This window comes from Carettochelys insculpta, chromosome 14, assembly GCF_033958435.1.
Source record: "Carettochelys insculpta isolate YL-2023 chromosome 14, ASM3395843v1, whole genome shotgun sequence".
In the NCBI taxonomy this organism is placed as follows: domain Eukaryota; kingdom Metazoa; phylum Chordata; order Testudines; family Carettochelyidae; genus Carettochelys; species Carettochelys insculpta.
The window spans coordinates 30312747-30334621 of NC_134150.1; the positions used below are offsets into that span (position 1 = coordinate 30312747).

The window sequence follows — 21875 nt, forward strand, 5'->3', positions numbered from 1 at the left end:
CTTCCCAAAGGTAGATATCGCAGTATTATAGATAACTTCCCGTAGTTGCTCCCATCTCTTGCTGATATCAGTGTCGTCCGGGCAGGGCAAGGCCTCTTCAAGTGCTTGGATAAACTCGCATACTTTTGAAGGGTCATGAGTCTTGCCAGTGTCAATGTGCGGCCTCCCTTCCTTTTTGGAGTGAAAGAATCTTCGTGGCTGAATGTTTATATTAATGAATATATCACTTTAATACAACATGAGTTGGTAGATAGTGATAGGGTGGAGTATGGTGGAGTATTTCTACTCTGGGGGTATGGATCCCTGGTAAATTTAATGCACCTAGTGGGGCTGTGGTAACTCAAACTGTCATGGTATCACCATCAACCCCGGTACTCCTGGCAGTCATGAACAATAAGTTTCCCCCATTGCCCTCTCGCTGTGGCAGCAAAAGTTGATTTTAGATACATCAACTCCAGCTCTGCAATTCTTGAAGCTGGATATGCAGATCTAAAACTGATTTTATCTCCTAGTGTAGACCTGACCTAAAATGTGATAGTTTCTTCCAGAAATATGAATTTACAAAAGGGGAATGCTCTTCCAAGAAGATCACTGGATCTGTTCAGTTATACCTTGCTCAGGGCCCCAACAGGGCTGCTGGCCCATATATCTGAGTCGGAGCAGCTGCACGAACCTTTTGAGCCCAACAGCCTGAGCCCTGCCCAGTTCTGAGTTTTGGTGATGGGGAACATTCTTTGCCCTGTAGAAATACCCCAACAAACATCTCAGCACTGACAGTGAGATATTATTGGTGATAATGTTTGATTAATGTCAATATAAAAGACACTTCTGAACTTCAGCCTCCATATACACCCTTTTCACAGGTGGAAATATTTCAGATTGACACTTTTCAGTTTGTTTTTTCATGGCACAGATTCAATTTTTTTTAGTTCCATTTGAATTTTAGAAAGCAAGCACAACTCCATAGTTTTTCACAATTTTGATTTACGTTAAGAAACCCTTCCCAGAACCTGTGTGAGAATAGCTTGGGTGAGGGAAGAAGATGGGATAAGGAACAAATTCTTGAAACTCAGCCTCCCTTCGATGAAAGCTTCATGAATTTCATGGAACTTGCATGAAATATTTATGTATACACTAAAACACGTGTCATTTGAGGTTTAGCATTGAAGGGTTCCCTCAGTTCAGATTTTCAAAGAGAGTTTGTGGTTAGATACATATTGTCCATTATTTTCAATATCTAAATCTCATAAGTCAGTGCCTATAACACAGTCATTAAAACTATGAAATTTCCTTCTATTTCAAGCAAAAAAATCAAGTTGCCAGGGCCTCTGGATGGGGATGTTAGTTTTTGTTCTGTTTTCTTTTGTTTTTTACTTTGCTCCCACAGCATAGGCACTGACTCTTCAGTTGCTGTGGGACTCAAGCACCTATGAGGTGCAGATTAATGGATGCAGAGCATTCGGTGGTGCCAAGCTCCTCCCCCATGCCCCTTGCATACCAGTGGTCCTGCACTTTCCAACTCTTCCCACTCCCCCCTGAGTTTGCAAAGTACCACAAACACCTATTTTGTGGAGTTCAAGCACTGGGAGGGAGGGGAAAGAGCAGGGACTGAGCATGCTCTTAGGGAGGGAAGCTGAGAAGAGGTGGGAAAGGAGTAGAGAAGGGAGGGGAAGAGGTAGGTTTTGAGGGGAAGAGCTGGAGTGGGGGCGACATCTGGAGCAGCGAGTAAGATCGAGCACCCTCTGGGAAAATGAGAAGTCTGCTTTTGTGCCCCACAGCACCTGGCTCAAATCTGATAAATTATAAATGCCAATTAATTGGAAATTCATGGCTCCAGTTCAGAACACAGGCATTAGTTTTACCAAGGCATTTAAAATAATAACCAATGGGGTACATTATTACTTTTTGAAACTTTTGATAAAATGAACAACATAATGGAATGAAATTTAATCTGTAGATGCTGAAAATGATCCATTAATCTATGCCATTAGTCTATGCAAATCACCATGTTAATAATGCATGTTTAATGCTAAGCATATTTGACAACCATTTCATCTCTTTTCCATACGAGAGCTTGGCATCTTGCATTAATTCTCATACTTTACAGATGCAACATTCCACACATAAGACATGGAGTGATGAGATCCGAATGAAATGTACAACATGTCAAAACAATATGATTATAAGTAAACAAGGTGTCTGGCTGGCTGAGTATACTGGGCAAAATTGAAGAGCCCAAATTTTTGTGCTGATGATGACTCCTGTAATTCTGTTGGACTCCAATTGCATTTACAAGGGTATAAATCTGAAGTAGCTTCACTGAAGTCAGTGGAGATAAATCAGTGTGAGAGAAATCAGAATCAGACCTCCTGACATCAATCAAGTTGTATAGGATGCAATTAATTGAAAACTGTGGTAGTTTGTACAGACAAAATGTTGTGTGTCCAGGGATGTTTTGCCTACACTTCTCCTGACCACACAACATTTTGTCTGTAAGATTGGGGTACTCTGAGTTCCTCTGAAATCTGCTACATCCTTTCCTTCAGAAAAACATATAACCAGCAATTACTACGGAAAAACCCACACCAAATTACAGAGGACCAGAACCCATGGATCATTGAAGTTAATGGAATCACTCTTGATTTTCAACAATATAAAGGAGAATAGAAATTGATCTTAGATGTGCAAGGTGAATATGCTACCATTTCAGCTAAAGGCATAAGTGTGCTAAATGAAGCTAATAGAGACTCTTACCAGTGAGTTTTTTTTAAACCACACAACCATGGAATAGAAAAATAACATAAACAAGGGTACAAACATACATTAGGATAGTAGGGAAAGTTGTACCTTGAAATGTCCTAATCACTGTAGGGAGCACAGAACAAAACTATGCCACTGAAGTCAATAGGAGATTAGAGAAGGATGTTCCAGTAACTAGAGAATTGTTCTTTACCTCAGACTTTCTGTGTGATTCTGGGCAATCAATCTGCCTCATTTCCCCTTCTCTAAGAGGGATAATAGCATTTCCCCATCTCGTCAGGGTCCTGGGAGGGTGGATCAGTTATAAACTGTGTGGTGATGGTCGACCATGTGTGTACTTGAACTAGTTCGATATGGAAACCAAAGCTGCTGTCCTGTGTCACCCACTCACTGCATTCATAGTTTCATGTGAGTTAAAAAAAAAAAAAGAATCTCCATCTAAATTATTGATTTGATTCTTCACCTTCCTGTTACAGATAAAACACAGTCTCATACTGTCAGTATAAAGTCCCACTATGAGCACTTGATGGACAAAGCAATTTCGAGCCAGCTTTTAAAAGGTTTAGCAGAACCAAGTGTATAATATAGTAATTGCTGCTAGACTGCAAGTGACCATACTGGTATGTTTGATTACAACTCTTCTGGACTAAAGGTCATATGAAAGTTTTAGAATACTTAAGAGACAATTATCTGAAGTTCTGACTTTTCCACAGACATAGAGCTAGAAATTATTCAGACAATTATCTAAAGTTCACATTTTTCAAATGGGAGGAAGAATGACCATTTCTTCACATTGGCATTGTTTGACACTATTTTTATTACTTAAATAATCCCTATTAATGTCTGTAGTGCATTGTAACAGACTAAAGTTTTACTTTTTGTTTCTGAGTAATTTTAACCTGTAGGAATGAAAACAATAAATTAGAAAATACTTTATTCATTATTTTGAAATTCTCGGTGGTGCATTCTAATTTCAGCATAGGGATGAATAGATACCCTATAAATACGTAAGGCTGATTATCCACCAGTTGATCCAGTGTTAATTTATGTTATAAACAAGTATTGTTATTTAAGCGGTTGGCAGGAAAGCATAAATTTAGAGATGTAAAAGTAGATTTATGAAATTATCTAGTCCATCTCCCCATCTGTGCACTATTGTTTTTTATGCTATATTCTCTGACATTTTATTCAGTGATTTAAATGATTCAAGAAATTTAGGTCTTCCATACTTCTCATGGAAGGCTATTTCTCCAGACTAATAGAGCTCACAATTAGAAAGTTACATTCTGTATTGCAGTCGTCTATTATGTGACTTAAATTATATTCCACTGCCATGTGTTAGCATGACATGTGACATAATAGATGTAAATGACACAATTTGATTAACCAGCTAAAATTTTACAATGCAATTTTTTTCTTATATCTGGTATCTACTATCAAATTTGATAGCAGCTATCAATTTTTTTTCCTAAGAAGATACATTACAAACATTGGCTTTCATGAGAAGCAAGTCATTTTGAAATATCCATGAAAACTTCAGTGCCAGTATAGCTTAGTTACCATAAATCACCCCAAAAGTACCATAAAACTGCCTAATTTAGTTTCAGATTATTTTAATAAGCCTTCTGGTTGAATGGGACATTTTTATCTTTATTGTAAAGCTTACAAAAAAGGCATTTTTAAAGAAAAACTGTGCTTATGATCTGCATGACTTTGTTTTTACTAAGCAGATCTTACATGTAAACCTTCTTATATTATGGCAATATGTGTGTGTGTTTGTGTGTTTTAAATATGTACAACAAGACATTGTCCCTTCACAGGAGTTCTGCCAGTGTCAGGGTGGAGTTTGGAAAGAAGTCTAATACATAAAATAGATATAGAGTGGGTGACTGCCCCACTGCCTTGTGGGTTATCCTGGGAAGGAGCAAGGCTAAGGGAGTAAACCCTGACAGAAAATCCAGAGGGGAGTCATAAGGCGGTTCTGTGCCAACTTCTGGCATTGACCCGCCAACTCCTGCAGCTGAGCTGGTACCAGACTTAGAGGTAATCCTCTCCTTTGGACTATATCAGTAAAGCCGAGAGGGGGACACTGGCATCTGGGCAGCCCAGGGTCCCAAAAAAATTGCCCAGGCTCGCACCGGGAGAGGTACTCCAGCATCGCTTAACAGCGTGATGATCCCAAATGGAACTTCGAAGGGCGTGATCCATAGTCTACATAGACTGAAGGATGCCTACTACTAAATGTACCATATATATGGCTGGATATATTTTATCTTTATTTAATATCCAATAGCTGATATCTAATATTTTTTATTGGATCATCTTCTGTTGATGAGAAAGAGAGCGGCTGGGGCAAGAGCAGGAACTGAACGCAGATCTCCTACAGAAGGTGGTCCAATAAAAGGTATTGCCTCACCCATCTTGCCTTGCTAATATCCCAGTAACAACAAAGCTACAATTATTACACAGACTGAATAAACAAAAGAACATTTTTAAGTAACACCGCTATCCCCTGGCACCAGGCACATGAACCAACCTCAGATGTATCTTTCAAAGCAACCTCAGATGTATCTTTCAAAGCAATGTAAATGAAGTTCTTTCAGGAGCAACAAAGTAGTGCCTGTTTCTTGTATTCTAGCAGTCTGAGTTGCGTAGACCTGTTTTGCAATGCAGGGCTATCCTTACAATTTGTGTATCCTGTTACATTGTACATGGTGAAGGACCTGGGCTTTGAGTTGCCTCCAAAATACCTGATGTTGGAAGAGAGGCTGACATGTAAATTCTCTTGGGCTACATCTACACAAGAAGTATCTGTCGACAGAAGTTACTGTCATATGGGACTTCCCAGAAAAACTTGTGTCGACAGATTGTGTCTACAGACGAGCAGATTGAAACAACAATCTACTGTGTTGACAGACTGCCCGGTCCTCTCTTATCAGAACAGCTGATGGGAGGCTCTGCAAACAGAACTGTGCAGAGAACCAGAAGCCCTGTTTGCAAGAAAAGGGCCTTGGAGCACCTACACAGCTGGTTTGTCAACAGAACACTGTTGAGAGAGGTGTTACACCTGAACGGGGAGAGATATAACTCTTCCAGTTGATGTACCAGGTTTTGTCGACAAACTGTCAACACACTTCAAGCTCAAGCTGAGACCCAAGAAGCTGTACCGCTCTAAACCTGCTGGAAGGCCCCGCATTGACACCAGAAAGACAGCAAACTCGGACAAAGCTGAAAAGTTCAGAGAGACCCTCCAGGAAAATCTGTGCAGTGGCCCTGGGGGCGCCGATGTGACATCCAAATGGCAACATCTGAGGGATACAGTTTACAACACGGCCTTGTCGGTGTTTGGAAGAAGAGCTAGAAACATGAACAATTGGTTCAAAGCTAACTCCGATGAGATGATTCCAGTCATTGAAAAGAAGCGCGCTGCACTCCTGGAGTACAAACACTCACTGAGCCAGAGTACCCAGCAAGCACTTAGAGCGGCCAGAAGAACAGTACAGCAGACAGCCAGGTGCTGCGCCAACAACCACTGGCTCCAGCTATGCAGCAGCATCCAGACCTGTGCTGACTTTGGTAATCTCAGAGGAATGTACGAGGGTATGAAGAAGGCATTAGGACCCACCCAGAACAAGATGGCACCTCTGAAATCCAAATCTGGTGAAGTCATCGCTGACAAAGCCAAACAGATGGAGCGCTGGGTTGAGCACTACTCCGAGCTGTACTCACGTGAGAATGTTGTGGTTGACACAGCCCTCGATGCCGTCGAGCTCCTACCAGTAATGGATGAACTGGATCAAGAACTGACTGTGGATGAACTGAAGAGAGCCATCGACAGCATTGCAGCAGGAAAGGCCCCTGGTCAGGATGGGATACCACCAGAGGTAATCAAATGTGCCGCGGACACGCTCTTGGAACCCCTACGTGAGCTACTGTGCCTGTGCTGGAAAGAGGGTGAGGTTCCACAGGATATGCGCGACGCTAACATTGTAACCTTGTATAAGAACAAAGGAGACAGAGGCGACTGCAACAACTACCGTGGAATCTCCCTCCTAAGCGTCACTGGTAAACTGTTCGCTCGCGTCATCCTTGGCAAACTCCAGAAGATTGCTGAGAGGGTGTACCCTGAATCGCAGTGCGGATTCTGCGCAGAGAGGTCTACCGTTGACAGGGTCTTCTCTCTAAGGCAGCTGCAGGAGAAGTGCAGGGAGCAGAGGAAGCCACTCTACATAGCCTTCATCAGCCTGACCAAGGCCTTTGACTTGGTCAGTGGGGATGGTCTGTTCAAACTGCTCCACAAGATAGGCTGTCCTCCACGGTTACTCAAGATGATCCAGTCATTCCATGAAGACATGAGAGGAACCATCCAATATGACGGCGCATTATTGGATGCTTTCAGAATCAGGAGCGGCGTCAAACAAGGATGTGTGCTTGCTCCAACATTGTTCGGGATCTTCTTTGCACTCCTCCTGAAGCATGCCTTTGGATCTTCAACAGGGGGCATCTTGCTGCACACAAGATCTGATGGCAAACTGTTTAACCTTGCAAGGCTGAAAGCTAAGTCTAAGGCGTGGGAAGTCCTCATCAGAGACATGCTGTTCGCAGACGATGCTGCTGTAGTGTCTCACACAGAAGACCAGCTTCAAAAACTGCTGGATCAGTTCTCCAAAGAGTGCAAGGACTTTGGGCTTACCATCAGCCTAAAGAAGACAAACGTACTTGGTCAGGATGTTGCTGAATCCCCATCGATCAGCATTGACAGCTATACATTAGAGGCTGTCCACGAGTTCGTTTACCTTGGGTCCACCATCACTGACACCCTGTCGTTGGACACTGAGCTAAATAGGAGGATCGGAAAAAGCGGCCACAACTCTGTCTAGACTCAGCAAGAGAGTGTGGAATAACTACAAGCTGTACACTCACACCAAAATGCAAGTCTACAGAGCCTGCATCCTCAGCACCCTCCTTTTTGGCAGCGAGACTTGGACCCTGTATGCCCGCCAGGAAAAGAAGCTGAACGTTTTCCACTTGCGCTGCCTCAGGCGCATCCTTGGAATATCATGGAAGGACAGAGTGACCAACACCGCCATCCTTGAGCAAGCTGGAATCCCAACCGTGCACACCCTCCTCAGGCAGCGTCAGCTCTGCTGGCTTGGCCATGTCCACAGGATGAGTGATGGAAGGATTCCAAAAGACATCCTGTATGGTGAGCTAGCCTCTGGCAAAAGACCTCCCGGACACCCCCAGTTGCGCTACAAAGATGTCTGCAAGAGAGACCTCAGAGAGGTAGACATCGAGCTGGACAACTGGGAAGAACTAGCAGACGACCGCAGCAGATGGAGGCAGGGGTTACATAAGGGCCTTCAGAAGGGCGAGATGAGGATCAGACAGCTAGCAGAGTAGAAGCGAGCGCACAGAAAGCACACTAAGGACTTGCCAGACACCCACCACATCTGTAAGAGATGCAGCAAGGACTGTCACTCTCGTGTGGGTCTTCATAGTCACAGTAGATGCTGTAAATGAAGTCCTCAATTGAAACTATAAAGGGCGCGATCCATAGTCTATGCAGACTGAAGGATGACTACTACTGTCAACACACTGTCGACAAAGCACATTTTGCGTGTAGACACTCTGTGGTTTTTCCCAACAAAAGGCCCATTTTGCCTGGAAAAGGCTCTCTTGTAGCTGTAACCAGCATCTGTTAGAACCAGAAAAGGGAGGTATGTTCCTGAAGAGCTGAGCTCACAGAGGGTTCCCAAATGCACAGAACTTTGGGTGTGACTTGTATGATGTGTACTTAATTGTGGTCCTGCCTCTACAGAAAAAAAAATCATAGTTTTAGGATCAATTTTTTAATGTCATTGCATATATGATGCCATAGGTGCCATTTAATCTCTGTGTGCCTCATTTCCCAGTGTGCAAAATGGGAATATCAATCCTTCTTTCCCCCCACTTGTGACAGCCCACAGCAGGTTATAGTAGCCTAGTGAAGGGCATGTACGTGGCCAGTTGGGTCTGTGCTTTTATGTTCCCCAGGGACTAAGGCCCAGCAAGGATCAGCCTGCAGCACCAGGTCAAACCTACACCTGGGGCTAATTAAGCACCTGCAGCCAGTGAAGGCTGGTGGAGCTCTTGAAAAAGACTTCCCCTCAGGTAAGGAGGGGGAAGGAGAAAGGTGGCAGACCAGGAAGGTAGAAAGGTCTGCAAAGGAGAGTCCTGTAAGAGAGGAGGATTGCTGGACCTACAAGAAGAAAGTACTGGGGAAATAGTCTGGGGAAGCTGTTGCCCTTTTGGCTGAGGGAGGCAACCCCTCCAGCGGTAGCTGCCCATGGTCCCTGGGCTGGAACCAGGATTGAGTGGGAGGGGACTGGGTCCCCCCCTGACCACCCCTACAGTCCCCAGGTTGGAGCAGGTGGTGTCTCAACATCCATGTGGGTACTTCCCCCACTTGTGACTGTGATAAGTACAGCTCAGTAGGCTGTGCCCTGCTCTGAAGGCAGAGCAAAAAGGGTCACAGCAAGCCTCTGAGGCATTACCTTAACTGCCCCAAAGCACAGGGCCCACAAGGGATTGCTCAGGACTTTATCACCCGCTCTATTTCTATCTTATGTATTAAACTTCTTTTCAAACCCCACCCTGACACTGGCAGAACTCCTGTGAAGAGACAATGTCTTGTTGTACATATGAAGTGTAGAATAATGAGGTACAAATTGTTAATTTGTTGTTAGTTGTATGTATTACTATAGGGCCTGGAAACCCTAATCAATGAACAAGACCCCCATTGTGCTAGGTGCTGTACAAACACAGATGAGATGGTCTCTGCCCCCAGAGTTAACAATTTTAAGTATGGGTTCTTTCAGTGGGCATGTATTGGGAGTTGGCTGTGGTCCACTCTCCACCATTACAATATTTGACCATAAATGTCAAAAGCATTGCCAGATGGTCTGAAATCCTTTGTTTTATCACAATTTTAGTAATAAGGAGACGTGTAAGTTGACAAACAGTCATGTAGAAAGCTAAAATGTTCTCCAAGCATTTTTCTAATGTTTTATTTTCCCCGTACAGACTTGCCTTTGTCTACCAAATGCATAATTTTTATTTCTTTAAGTACAACAATTTTTATTCTCTGCTTTTTATGTGGCAGTTCCCACCCAAACTTCCTTAGTGATGAGTTCACTATGAAATTCTTTAAAAGTCTCCAGGAGAACTATTACATAAAGGGAATGAATGAAATGTCCTCATATTTTTCTTATAATATACATTAAACAGATCTATAAAGATATCCTTACTGTTCACCAGGTTGTCCATCAGGGCTGTTTGTGTTATGGAGAAAATGCTTTTTAGATTTCCAAAGTAAGTATAGAAAACCACTCTATGATAAGTGTTTATTCAAACCCTGTACTGTATGTATTAGCTCCAATAAACATGAAGAAAAACCCAGCATTGCAGTGCTGAGGTTTCTAGATGTAACATTTCCAATTAAAAACTCTTTCTTCATGTAAGTAATATATCCAGCATAGATAATAATTTCTACCACAAAGTCTTTAATACCATTCATAATGTGATCTTTCTGAGAACACTAAAAGGGAGGGAGAGAGAGACAGAAGAAAGAGCTGGGTGGGTGGAAGCTTACACAGCAGGAACATTAACTAATCTCTAAGCAGTGTATGTTGAGGAAATAAGGAAACAAGATGAGGCACACGCACAAAGTTACACTCGAATACAAACCAACTGCTTATGTTTTGTTGTTTTAAAAATACTTAACAACTATAAAGCAATTTTTACGTAGGGGTCTTTCAGTTTTGCAGACTGCCTTTTTATTTTTATGTGCTGATTAATCTACACTGGTGCCAGTGTCAGAAAGCCACTCACGTCTATTTCATGAGCAGTATGGCCACACTTTTATGTGTATATGTTTCAAGGTTAGCATTTTGATTAATAAAATCAATATATTCTAACATGCACATAGCTTTTTACTTTTATAATGGGCATAGCGTTCGTAACACATTTCACTTGCTTTTGTAAACTTTCATCGAGTGATTGTTGCACAGCTCAGTGAGAGCTGAGGGTAAATGAAAGCCTTCAGGAAGCACTCAGAGCTGTGCAGGACCAAGCCCTTAAAGGATACTTTCACAGCTATTTGGGTCTAGAAATCACACTGGGCATTTCACATTACGTTGTCACTGTTTGGTTTCAGTTGTGCAGGAAATATTTCCATATCAGCCACAAAGCTATTTTGAAAGTATTTTCAAGGAACTGCTTTTGAATCCTCAAAAAAAAAAAAAAAAAAAGTCATGCTCAAGCTTTGGACATGCTTTGGACTGTGGTTGGTCTTTCTTTCATGATAGTAGGAGTAGCAGCAACTGACACAAATAAAATTACACAATATCCATTCTACCCTCCTGGATTCTAGTCCTTGTAATTTTTGAAACTTTCATCATTTAGTCTGAGATATTCTAGGATTGGTCTCCATCCAAAGTTGTGGATATTTTGATGGAAGTCTGAGCAAGGATGATTCAGACAGTTTTGAGTACAAGGAGATTGTGTGGGGGGCAAAACATAAGGTGTCAGCCTGCATGAGTGAAATCAAAACAATGTGATTCAATAGGATGTCAGATTTATGTGACATTGCTGAGCTGTTGATCAGAATTATGCTTTCACTGAACTGTACAACAACCCAATCCACATATTCTTAATATTTTAATATCCCAATCCTCACATTTTGTGCCTCCACTGAAGTACATGGTATTGAGAGATGCCAAGAAACTAAAATTCATTCCCAGGCTTAAATTACTGACTTTTGTTTTGATAAAATAAATGGATAAAGCCAAATTCTGCTCTGTTACAAAAAAAAAATGAAAAAGCCACCATCACCCATAATTATGAGAGTCCAGAAAGTTACACTGAAGTTACAACACAGTAAATAACAGCAGAATTTGGCTTGAATCAAGACAGATTTCTAGATCACTATGCTGACTGGGCTACCAGAAGCCTAATTCTTCACTGCATTATCATCTCAGACCATTCTCCAGGCCTCAGGATAAAACACATCTCTCGTTCTCTCCCCCCGTGAACTGATATTTAATGAAACTCAGGTATTCCAATGAAATCCATCACTGTCCTCTAGTCTGTAGCTCAGTTTAGCAGCAAGGGTGTTCCTGTTTGTCACTATGACTACTATGGATGTTGGTGGACTGTCTGAATAGAGTGGCTGAATCCTCTGTGCCCTATGAGCCTGAGTGAGACAGCATGATGGGCCCCCATTTGAATTTCTGTTCCTCCATCAGCTTCAGTCAGAGTTTTATTAATACATAAAGGCTACAGTTACACTAGCGAGTTTTGCCGATAAAATCCCAGTTTTGTTGACAAAACTGGTGGAATATCTACACATAAAATGCATTTTGTCAACAGTCTGTCAACAAAACTCAGCGCTTTTCTGGCTCCCAGCCATGAGGCATAACACTGCTGTCAAGACATTCTGTCAATAAAAAAAAGCTGTTGGGATGCTCTAGGGGTGCTTTCTGTCAAGAGGGTATAGAACAATGGGCAGCCCTGTCTTCTCTGCTTCCAGGTGCCTGTTTTGTCAGAAATCTCTTCTGACAGTGACTTCTATTGACAGATCACTGTAGTGTAACCATAGCCAGAGGGTTTGGGTTTGGTTTTGTCTCCTCCGCACCCTAATATTTTTGGGTTATGATAAAGGTAGCATGAATAAATAAATAACACAGACAGTGCTATAATGAAGGATCAGTAGGTTAATTAGGGAGATGAGTGGAGAGTGCTCATCCTTTATCCTGCGTATCACCTGCTGCCAAGTTAATTCATGCAGCAGCCTTGGTGTCTGTTCCTGGAGGAGCTGCCTGCTGCTTTTTCCAGCTACAAGTACTATAAAGAAAGTGTCCGCAGGGAGGGGAAAGTCAATCAGATAAATTGAATTTATTACTAATCATCTGGTGTGATTTATTTGCAAGTTTCAAGTTTTAGGAACTAAATAAAAGGCAAGCTGGGGGCTGTTGCTCTTCACGTACAGACCAAATATCCAGCAGCACCTGGTGACATTTTCTTGCTTGTCTCCCCTGCCCCTCGCCCGTGCAGGAGACAGATTAAAGGCAGACAGCTGTAGCAAGTAGTTTCTATGCATCGTCAAAGCAGTTTTCCCAATGTCACCACCTACATTTTCTTGACCACAGGTTCCACAGGTCCCTGTGGGCTCACCTTATTGAGACCCACCCTTGTCTCCCAGATATCAGCATCATGATATTTAAAGTTCATTACATTTAGCTTGACAGGTTTTTTTTTCCTAGATGACATGCTCTGTTCCTCTCCTCTTCATATATTGCATAGGTAACTACAGGCCAGCCAGGCTGAGTTCACATTAGCTATGTCTACAATGGGACACTACATCGAAATAGCTTATTTCGATGTAGCGAAATCAAAATAAGCTATTTCGACGCGTAGCGTCCACACATCCTCCAGGGCTGGTGCCATCGACGTTCAGCGTCGACATAGGAAAGCACTAAAATGAAATAGTCCCCGCAGGGTAGCATCTACACACAAAAACAGCCCTGATCAGAATAAGAGGGCTAGGAAAGCCTGAAGACAGGGTCACAGGATGGACAAGCCCTGCCAGGCCAAGAGCAAGCTGCTCCCTTAAAGGGCCCCTCCCAGGCACACTCGGTCTGCACAGCACAGGTCTGCAGAGCCCACAACCACTTGCAGACCCCATGCACACAGCATGGACTCCCAGCAGCAGCAGCAGCAGCCAGAAGCCCTCACGGTCGCCCCTGGGGCAGTGGCTGCCCTGCTCAGTGTCATGGAGGAGGCCGCCCAGCATCTCTTAGAAGATGAGCTGTCCTTAGGAGATGAAGGAGCTGCTCCAGATGACCATGTAGCCCTCCCAGCCTCCCCCCGCCAGATGCGCTGCCAGCTATGGAGGTACCCCACCAGCACAGGCAAGTGCGGCTCAGGAACCTGTATGCGGCCATCGTGGGGTTTGCCAGCATGGGCTTCCCTAACTGTTTTGGGGCACTGGATGGGACCCACATCCCCATCCACACCCTGGAGCACAGCGGAGGACAGAAAGGGCTACCACTTGGTGGTGCTTCAGGCCATGGTGGACAGCCGGGGCTGCTTCCTGGACATATGTGTTGGCTGGCCTGGCAGCACCCACATTGCCTGGGTTTTTAGGAACTCAGGCCTGTGCTGCCAGCTGGAGGCAGGGACCTACATCCCCCAGTGGGAGATCTCTTTTCTGGGGGACACCACTGCCCCCCTCTGCCTCGTGGCAGGTGCAGCCTACCCCTTCCATCCCTGGCTTGTGTGCCGCTACATGGGCCACCTCAGTGCCAGCCAGGAGTAGTTCAACACCCACCTGAACCATATACGCCAGGTGGTCGAGAGGACTTTTGGCCACCTGAAAGGCCGCTGGAGGTGCATCCTCACCCACCTGGACATGGGGCTCCCGAACATCCCCCAGGGTATGAGCGTGTGCTGCGCACTCCACAACCTGGTGGAGAGCAAGGGGGAGGCATTTATGCAGCGCTGGACTGTGGAGGCTGGCACGGCCTACCCCCAGCCACCTGCCTCCCCAAGCTGCCAATCCGACCACTAGGGGATCCAGGTCTGGGAGGCTCTGCAGGCTCATTTTGACCAGGCTGCGGGTGAACATAAACAAAGCACTATCTTGTGAAAACTTTATCGGCAAGTGACTAATCACCTTAAGAGCTGTTTGCCCATCCATTCTCCTACCCTCTATCTCACTCCTCCTGTTTGTTTTGTATTTTACAAACAGGAAGATCTTTGGGGTTCCCTATCATTCTTCTTTTATGTTTGTCCAATGCTAGTTATCACTGCTCTGTGATCTATGGCTGTAGGAAACACCCCAAGGGCCCAAACCAGTTGGTGTAACTAGAGCAGCCCAAAGGGAATTTCAGTACACACCAGAGACCTGAATGGCACTAGGATCAAGGGAGCACAAAAGTATCTCAAAGATACCTTGTGCCCATACATACACACCAACCACTTCCTGAACAGAATGGAGTGTTTTTCAGCCACATGGCAGGATAGGAGCCTTTGTTCCACCTGCCTAGTCACACACACACACACACCCCTCCTAGAACTGGAAGGGACCTCAGGAGGTCATCTAGTCCTGTCCCTTGCCCTCTCAGCAGGATCAAGCACCACCCCGATGTCTATTTGCCCCAATCCCTTAGTGGCCTCCTCAAGGATTCAACTCACAACCCTGGATTTAGTAGACCAATGCTCAAACCACTGAGCTATCCCTGCCCCCATCTGTCATCTGAGCATCCCGTCTTTCAGTTTTCTGTCACTTGTAGTCGCCCAGTCCTCCCTCTTCAATTCCCTGCTTTGCACTAAGTGTCAGCGATTAAGTCAAAACCATTTCTTAACACAAAATATAAGGAGACTGCTTTTTACACAGTATTTCAAGGACATTTACTCTGGGAATACAGGAGAAAAGAGGTTACTGAAAAGAACTACAGTCAAACCCTTCAGCCCCAAGTGTGACATATCATTCTATCTTTCCCCTGTCCATCACTATTATTAAGATTTTCGGAAAGCTATATAAGCATCAATATACTGGATGTATGAGGTCTGGGGTAATTATTTAATGAATTATTTTTATGAAGGAATATACAAACTAAGTAAACATGAATCAGCATGCACTCCGCTAGGGCATGACTCAAAACACTGACTTTTCTTATTTGTTCCCATGAATCAAGCGGCTAAAATCTAAAAAGAATAATTATGTAAATAAATCAGTGTCTTGTGTGTTTTAAGTGTGTAACCACCTGTTAAAGTGGTTAAAGCCTGAACAGTCCACCATCTATATTATAATTTAGGTCAAAAAGAGGTAGGTTGATAAATGTTTGGATTCCATGGTTAAAGACAATAGGAAATCTCTAATCTTCAGTGAAGACCTACATTCAGTAATTACCTAGTTTGAGAATCTGAGTCTATTTGATGTACAGCTAGACATAGTGGATCATTAAACTCAACACTACAGTTATTACAGTACTGTATTACTCATATTTAAAATATCACAAATAGTATGATTAATTGAATTCCTGCAGACATTAACTCTTCATTGTTTTAATTATCCACTGTGGCTGAAAGATATGAGAGGAACAGAGGTTAAATTATGTATGGGAGAGCAGCAAGTGAAACTTGTAAATCAAATACTCACCCTATCCACATGACTAAAGCAAATGCTCATACAGAGGAGTTAACTGAAGGATCCTGGGTAGTAGCACAACTTTATTGCCACATGTATATTCATATAAACACAATTGCAACAAGTCAGCATCTGTTGGCCAAAACTTGATATTTTCATACTAGCCTCCTAGAATCTTCAGACCAATGACCTACCAAAATTGCATTAAAGCACCACCAGAAAAAAGCCTGTCAATAAAAGCAATGCTTCCAATTGTAACTCACTTTCCTTGCCATTTTTCTGGCATTAGTAACTGGGATCAGTTCCAGTGCATAATTCTGGATGTGCTGCCTATGACAGAACTCAGGCATTGGTAAGGAATATCTTTATGCACCAGTTATCATGCTGACATTGGTGGGACAACTACCATGCAGAAAATGAAAGCATGTTCACCAGTCTTTGCAAAATTGAGGGTTAGGATGGTCTGGAATCAATTTATCTTGCTTTCTTCAAAAGAAAAGCTGATATAGCTTTCCAAGTAAATAATAAAAATGACTGATATGCAAATACATGTTCCTCACCTTTGAAAATCAGCCCATGGCTGTTAATCAAATCTATCACTTGCTTTTACCCAAATCTAGCACTTCCTTTTGGTCTTCCTCTATACAATTCTGCTACTTTTAACCACAAAAATGCATCTTGTTCTGCAGGAGCAATGTAATATAGCTTTGATTGTAAAATGCAAAGCACAGTTTCTTGTGACTGATAGATGTGCTTTATTAAATGAACTAATGGCAAGTGGGATCACTTTACAAAATAATATTTGTCCATACACTAGTTTCATGAAGTTAGTTTTTAAGAACGTGCTAGCTGAGAAGGTCAGTGCCTTATGTATCTGGTAAGGGGAGATAGGATTCGGGGAAGTAAGGGGTGATGTGTATGGCACAGTATGCATGTGCTGTACTGGGGATTTATGCACTGGAGAAAAAATGGTTTTCAGCAGCTGTTTTGAAATGATCCAACTGTTTAAATGTTCACTTTTCCAGATAACACACTCAGCATTTTGGCAAAGCACAGTGGATTCAGCCGTCAGAAGCAAGAAGTGTATCTTTTACCAATCATAATAAGTGATAATGGAAATCCTCCTATGAGCAGCACCAGTACCCTTACGATTCGGGTCTGTGGTTGTAGTAGTGATGGTGTTGTCCAGTCCTGTAATGTGGAAGCTTATGTGCTTCCTATTGGACTCAGTATGGGAGCTTTAATTGCTATATTAGCATGCATCATATTGCTGCTAGGTATGTATACATTTGCAATCAGCTGTTGAATATTTTTCTGTTGCATAAATGATTGTAAGTAAAGAAAACAAATGGTAAAGGGTGATGCTTTCTGAAGAAACATTATGTAACTATTAGTGTTAATGTTCCCTCTAATTCTTCCATTCACATGCAGAACAAACTTTGTTATGGGCACCAAGGCATGTGCAGATGTGTACCACCAGTAGAAACACAGGCAGCTGGCTGTGGGCACTGTGGACACTCTGCTAATCAGCTTGGTGGCATTTGAATCTCACCAGAGTGGCTGCCCAAGTGCTCAGCTTAGCAGGAACACTTCTGTTCATATATATGTAAATTTGAGTAGTTGTGGAGTTTGGGAAGAATTGCTTCCAATTTGTATAGATGCAACTAAGGCTAGAAGAAATAAAAATAATATATGCATAAAATTAGTTCGCTAAGAACCAGGACTGGTCCTACTGTGTTAGATGCTGTGCAGATATAGAAGGCACAGTCTCTACCCCAAAAAGCCTTACCTGAAAAGCAATTTCTAATAAAAAGTTATATTCTGAAATCAAAGTCACATCAGGCTTTAGAAATGTTGTGGAGGAAGTTGAACTGAGGCTATACTGTGGATACCCCTTCAAAGGGGCGTGTAAATGAGCCCAATTGGTGAATAGCAATGAGGTGTTCCACTGTATATGCAGCACCTCATTAGCATAATTCTCACTGAGGGCACTTTGAAGTTGCTAACTTCAAAGCTCCAGCAAGCAGCGTAGCCGCGGGCACTTCAAAGTACCCACACAACTTCGAAGTTCCCTCACTCCCAAAATATTTTGGGAGTGAGGGAACTTCAAATTTGCATGCGTACTTCAAAGTGGCCATGGCTACGTGGCTTGCTACCGCTTCGAAGTTAGCAACTTCAAAGTGCCCGCAGCGAGAATTATGCTAATGAGGTGCTGCATCTACAGTGCAGCACCTCACTTCTCTTAACAGATTAGGCTCATTTACATGCCCCTTCAAAGGTGGGGGCTAGCATAGACAAGCCCATTATTTCTTCCAAAACCTGCATGAGTTTATTCCTAATTGTGATGGTTTAAGAGAGATTGAAGTTTTACAAGTTAAGAACTGTGTATTAGAATCAAACAAGTAAAATGTAATATATGACATCAGCAAGCAAGCGACAACATGTAAGAGCCAAATTGCTGTGCTAAGTAACAGGTTTCAGAATTAACATGCTCTAAACTATGGGTGGGCAACCTGTGGCCTGCGGGCCACATGCTACCCACTGGAGTTCTACTTATGGCCCCTGGATCCCCTGATTTGCCACTTTCCCATGTGCCTCTCATGGTCCAGGGCAGGCCTCATACTTCCTTGCTCCTCTCCATCCCTCCCAGCAATTCCAACATTGAAAATCTTTTTTGTTAAATTTGGACTAAACTAGTAATTTTATAAACCTATGGCTACAGTAATAGGGAGGTACATCTCCTTCTTCCTTGCTCCTGACCAAATTTTTACCATTTCACCATTGTGTTCCATTTCTAGCTCTTCCAGTTTTTATCAAGACTTTATTGGTTTTGTAGAAAGCTACGATCTTCAGTCCTTTAAATAAATCTAGTTTACGGCTGCTTTGATTAGATGTTTTCTTGACTAATCAGCATGTGATGCTTTTTTTGCAGTCATTGTGGTGCTGTTTGTAACATTGAGAAGACATAAAAATGAGCCTCTGATTATCAAAGATGATGAAGACGTGAGGGAAAATATAATCCGTTATGATGATGAAGGAGGTGGCGAAGAAGATACAGAAGCTTTTGACATTGCAACTTTGCAGAATCCAGATGGAATTAATGGATTTTTACCCCGTAAGGATATTAAACCTGATCTTCAATTTATGCCCAGGCAGGGGCTTGCACCTGTTCCTAATGGTGTTGATGTTGATGAATTTATTAATGTAAGGCTTCATGAAGCAGATAACGATCCCACAGCTCCACCCTATGACTCCATCCAGATATACGGTTATGAAGGAAGAGGCTCAGTGGCTGGTTCCCTTAGTTCTTTGGAGTCCTCAACGTCAGACTCTGATCAGAATTTTGACTACCTCAGTGAATGGGGGCCTCGCTTTAAAAGACTTGGAGAACTTTACTCACTTGGAGAAAGTGACAAAGAAACTTGACAGTGGATTACAAACATTTTCACTCTTGACTTAAGGATCATGTAATATTCTAGGGCCACTGCTGTTAGTTACAGCTAATGTGGCTTTTTGTTTTAGAGGCAAGTTTAGCGCCAGTCATCTATAAAATCATAAAATCACCTTCATTGTATTGTTGAATAAACAAAAGTATATGTTAGGAGGTATAAGTCTTGTGGAGTGTGAAGTAAACTATGTGGAGTGTCTAGAAGTCTTTGGATATTCAATATTCACTCGACCACTCTGAAGATGGAGATTTGGATCTTGGATAATTTTCTGTGAAATGAAAGGAAAAAGGTGCTTTTCTAGATAATGGACCTGCAATGAGTCTTCTGTTGAACAGAATCTCCTATTGGTATGTAAAGCTCATGGTTTGTTTCTGCATTGCCAACAAAGATCCTACCACAAATATGTTAAAAGCAATATCTGGTCTTCTTTGCAATGCTGATTGGAAACAGCACTATAAATCCCTACTGGCTTCAACTGTGCAGTGACCATACATTGTACATACAGTAATTGTTGGCCACATAAACAGAGACGGAACATCATCTTTAACTATTGTGTCAAGCCTTAAAATATTCACATGTTCTTAATCCATTCCAGTGATGGGACTGTAAACCCCACCAATGTGCAGAGGTTCAAAAGTGGGAGTTCTAAACCCTACTCTAAAAGAGGACAGTTTTTCTGGAAGAAGGAACTCTCTCATCATCTACTCCATCTTCTAAAGGGGGAAAGAAAAAGAAACTGTGAAAGGTGATGGACTTACAATGATTATATTGCTAAAGATTGACTTTATTTGTTTAATCCTTGAAATAAATATTTTATTGATGTCCATTACTGCTTTTTATTTATTAAGGTTAATAATCTATAGAGTAAGATTATAAAGAAAACTAAATTATATCCATTAATAAACCTTTAGTGTTTTTTCTATATATAAAATTAATGTTTAATACATGTACATTTTGAAAAGAAAACAACAATTTGTTGCAGGTTAAAGCAGTAATCTATCCATTTGCAGTAGCTGAGTTTTAAGTATATGCTGGCAGGAATAAAATTTTCCCAGATAAAAGTTTTGACAGTTTTATATTTTCTTCATAAGTCTAGTAACTGACATTTTAATACAAGCACAAACAGCTGGAAGTAACCTGGTTCATGTGAATATTTAAATGATAGACTTTTAGAAATCTACACATTACACAGTACAGTAAAACAATGCTTATAGTTCTCCACTGTATTAGAGCAGGAACCAGTATGTACATAATTTTACTGCTTCTGTTATTAGCATTTCTTTTATATAATATTCATGGTGATGCACCAGGGTTCTTGCACACAGAGAAAACAACACTTGGAGCTGCAAGCATATCCAATTTGTAATGCAAACTTGCCATTTAGAAGTAGCAAATGTATAATAAAACTGAGTATTACTTGCAAATCATTTTAATTTTCTACTTTGTTTTGATGCTATATTATCATTTGTTTATTTACTTCATGTATTGTATTCAGAGAAACTCCTGTATTGTTTCCTACTTTGTGAAATATATTTTTATAAATACCTTTCTTCTGGTTGGTCTTTCTTTCCAGTTTAACCTGTACCCCTGAGAGAGAAATCAGCAGCTGTGAATAGCTGAAAGGATCTTTGTAAACCTCTGACTGCTGCAATTTCTTCAGTCATTTATTAATCAATTAAATAGTTCAGTATTGGCAATCACATCAGTATGCTATTTAAAAGAGTGGATAAAGTCAGAATAACAAAAGAAGATGACGTGAGGAGCAATTTTGGGGCAGTGCATGGAGAATTAAACATGCAACAACCTCATACCACAAGAGGATTTATGCATATGTCTAATTTTCTGTGTGCCATGCTGAAAATTAACCTCCTAACCTCTTTCAAACGTTGCTAATAAAAAGAAATTATTGTCTCTAGGATTCTCATTTATGTTCCTTCTACAAACAAAAATAGCTTGATGCATCATATCCAATTCTGCTTGCATTTCAAAATGGAAACATTGACATTTGCTTTAGCTGTGCCGCAGCTGCTTTTAATGACTGCAGTTTGCAGATAACTAATACGCTAACACTACTCCTAAATGCATTGTAAAGGTTTTAATGAAATTAATGAAGTCTCCAATTTATTTAAATTAGGCTGTATTCAGAAGTTCCATCTGAATAGCTTTACACAACACTCTCAGCAAACGTAAACTAAAGAGTGAAGTCATCTAAAGATAGAAAAAGCTGAATTTGTCAGTGTTTCAACTGAAATGCAACATGTTTTGTAATAGATTCCAATAGCAGTCAAATGCGTTCATGTGCCCAAAGAGAAAGGGTGTTCTGTTGTGTGACATGAGATCTTACAGTACACAAGTGTTAAGGCCTGGTTTCCAACTGATGGTCTAATCTAGATCACACTCCTTGGAACAAAGAAAGGTGATATAAAATATGGATGAGAATATTGTTTATATCCCCAAACTGATATAACGCAAGT

General features: G+C 41.8%; 1 protein-coding gene across 3 annotated transcripts in view; it reads left to right on the forward strand.

The window, feature by feature from the left end:
- The window catches only part of CDH8 (cadherin 8), a 260715-nt gene extending 239882 nt beyond the window's left edge, over positions 1 to 20833 (forward strand). For all 3 annotated transcript variants that reach the window (XM_075009191.1, XM_075009189.1, XM_075009190.1), the window contains 2 exons: positions 16978 to 17229; positions 18885 to 20833. In XM_075009191.1, coding sequence (XP_074865292.1) covers positions 16978 to 17229; positions 18885 to 19378 — 746 coding nt within the window. In that variant the 3' untranslated portion in view covers positions 19379 to 20833. The remainder of the gene's footprint in view (positions 1 to 16977; positions 17230 to 18884) is intronic.
- The last annotated feature ends 1042 nt before the right edge of the window (positions 20834 to 21875 follow it).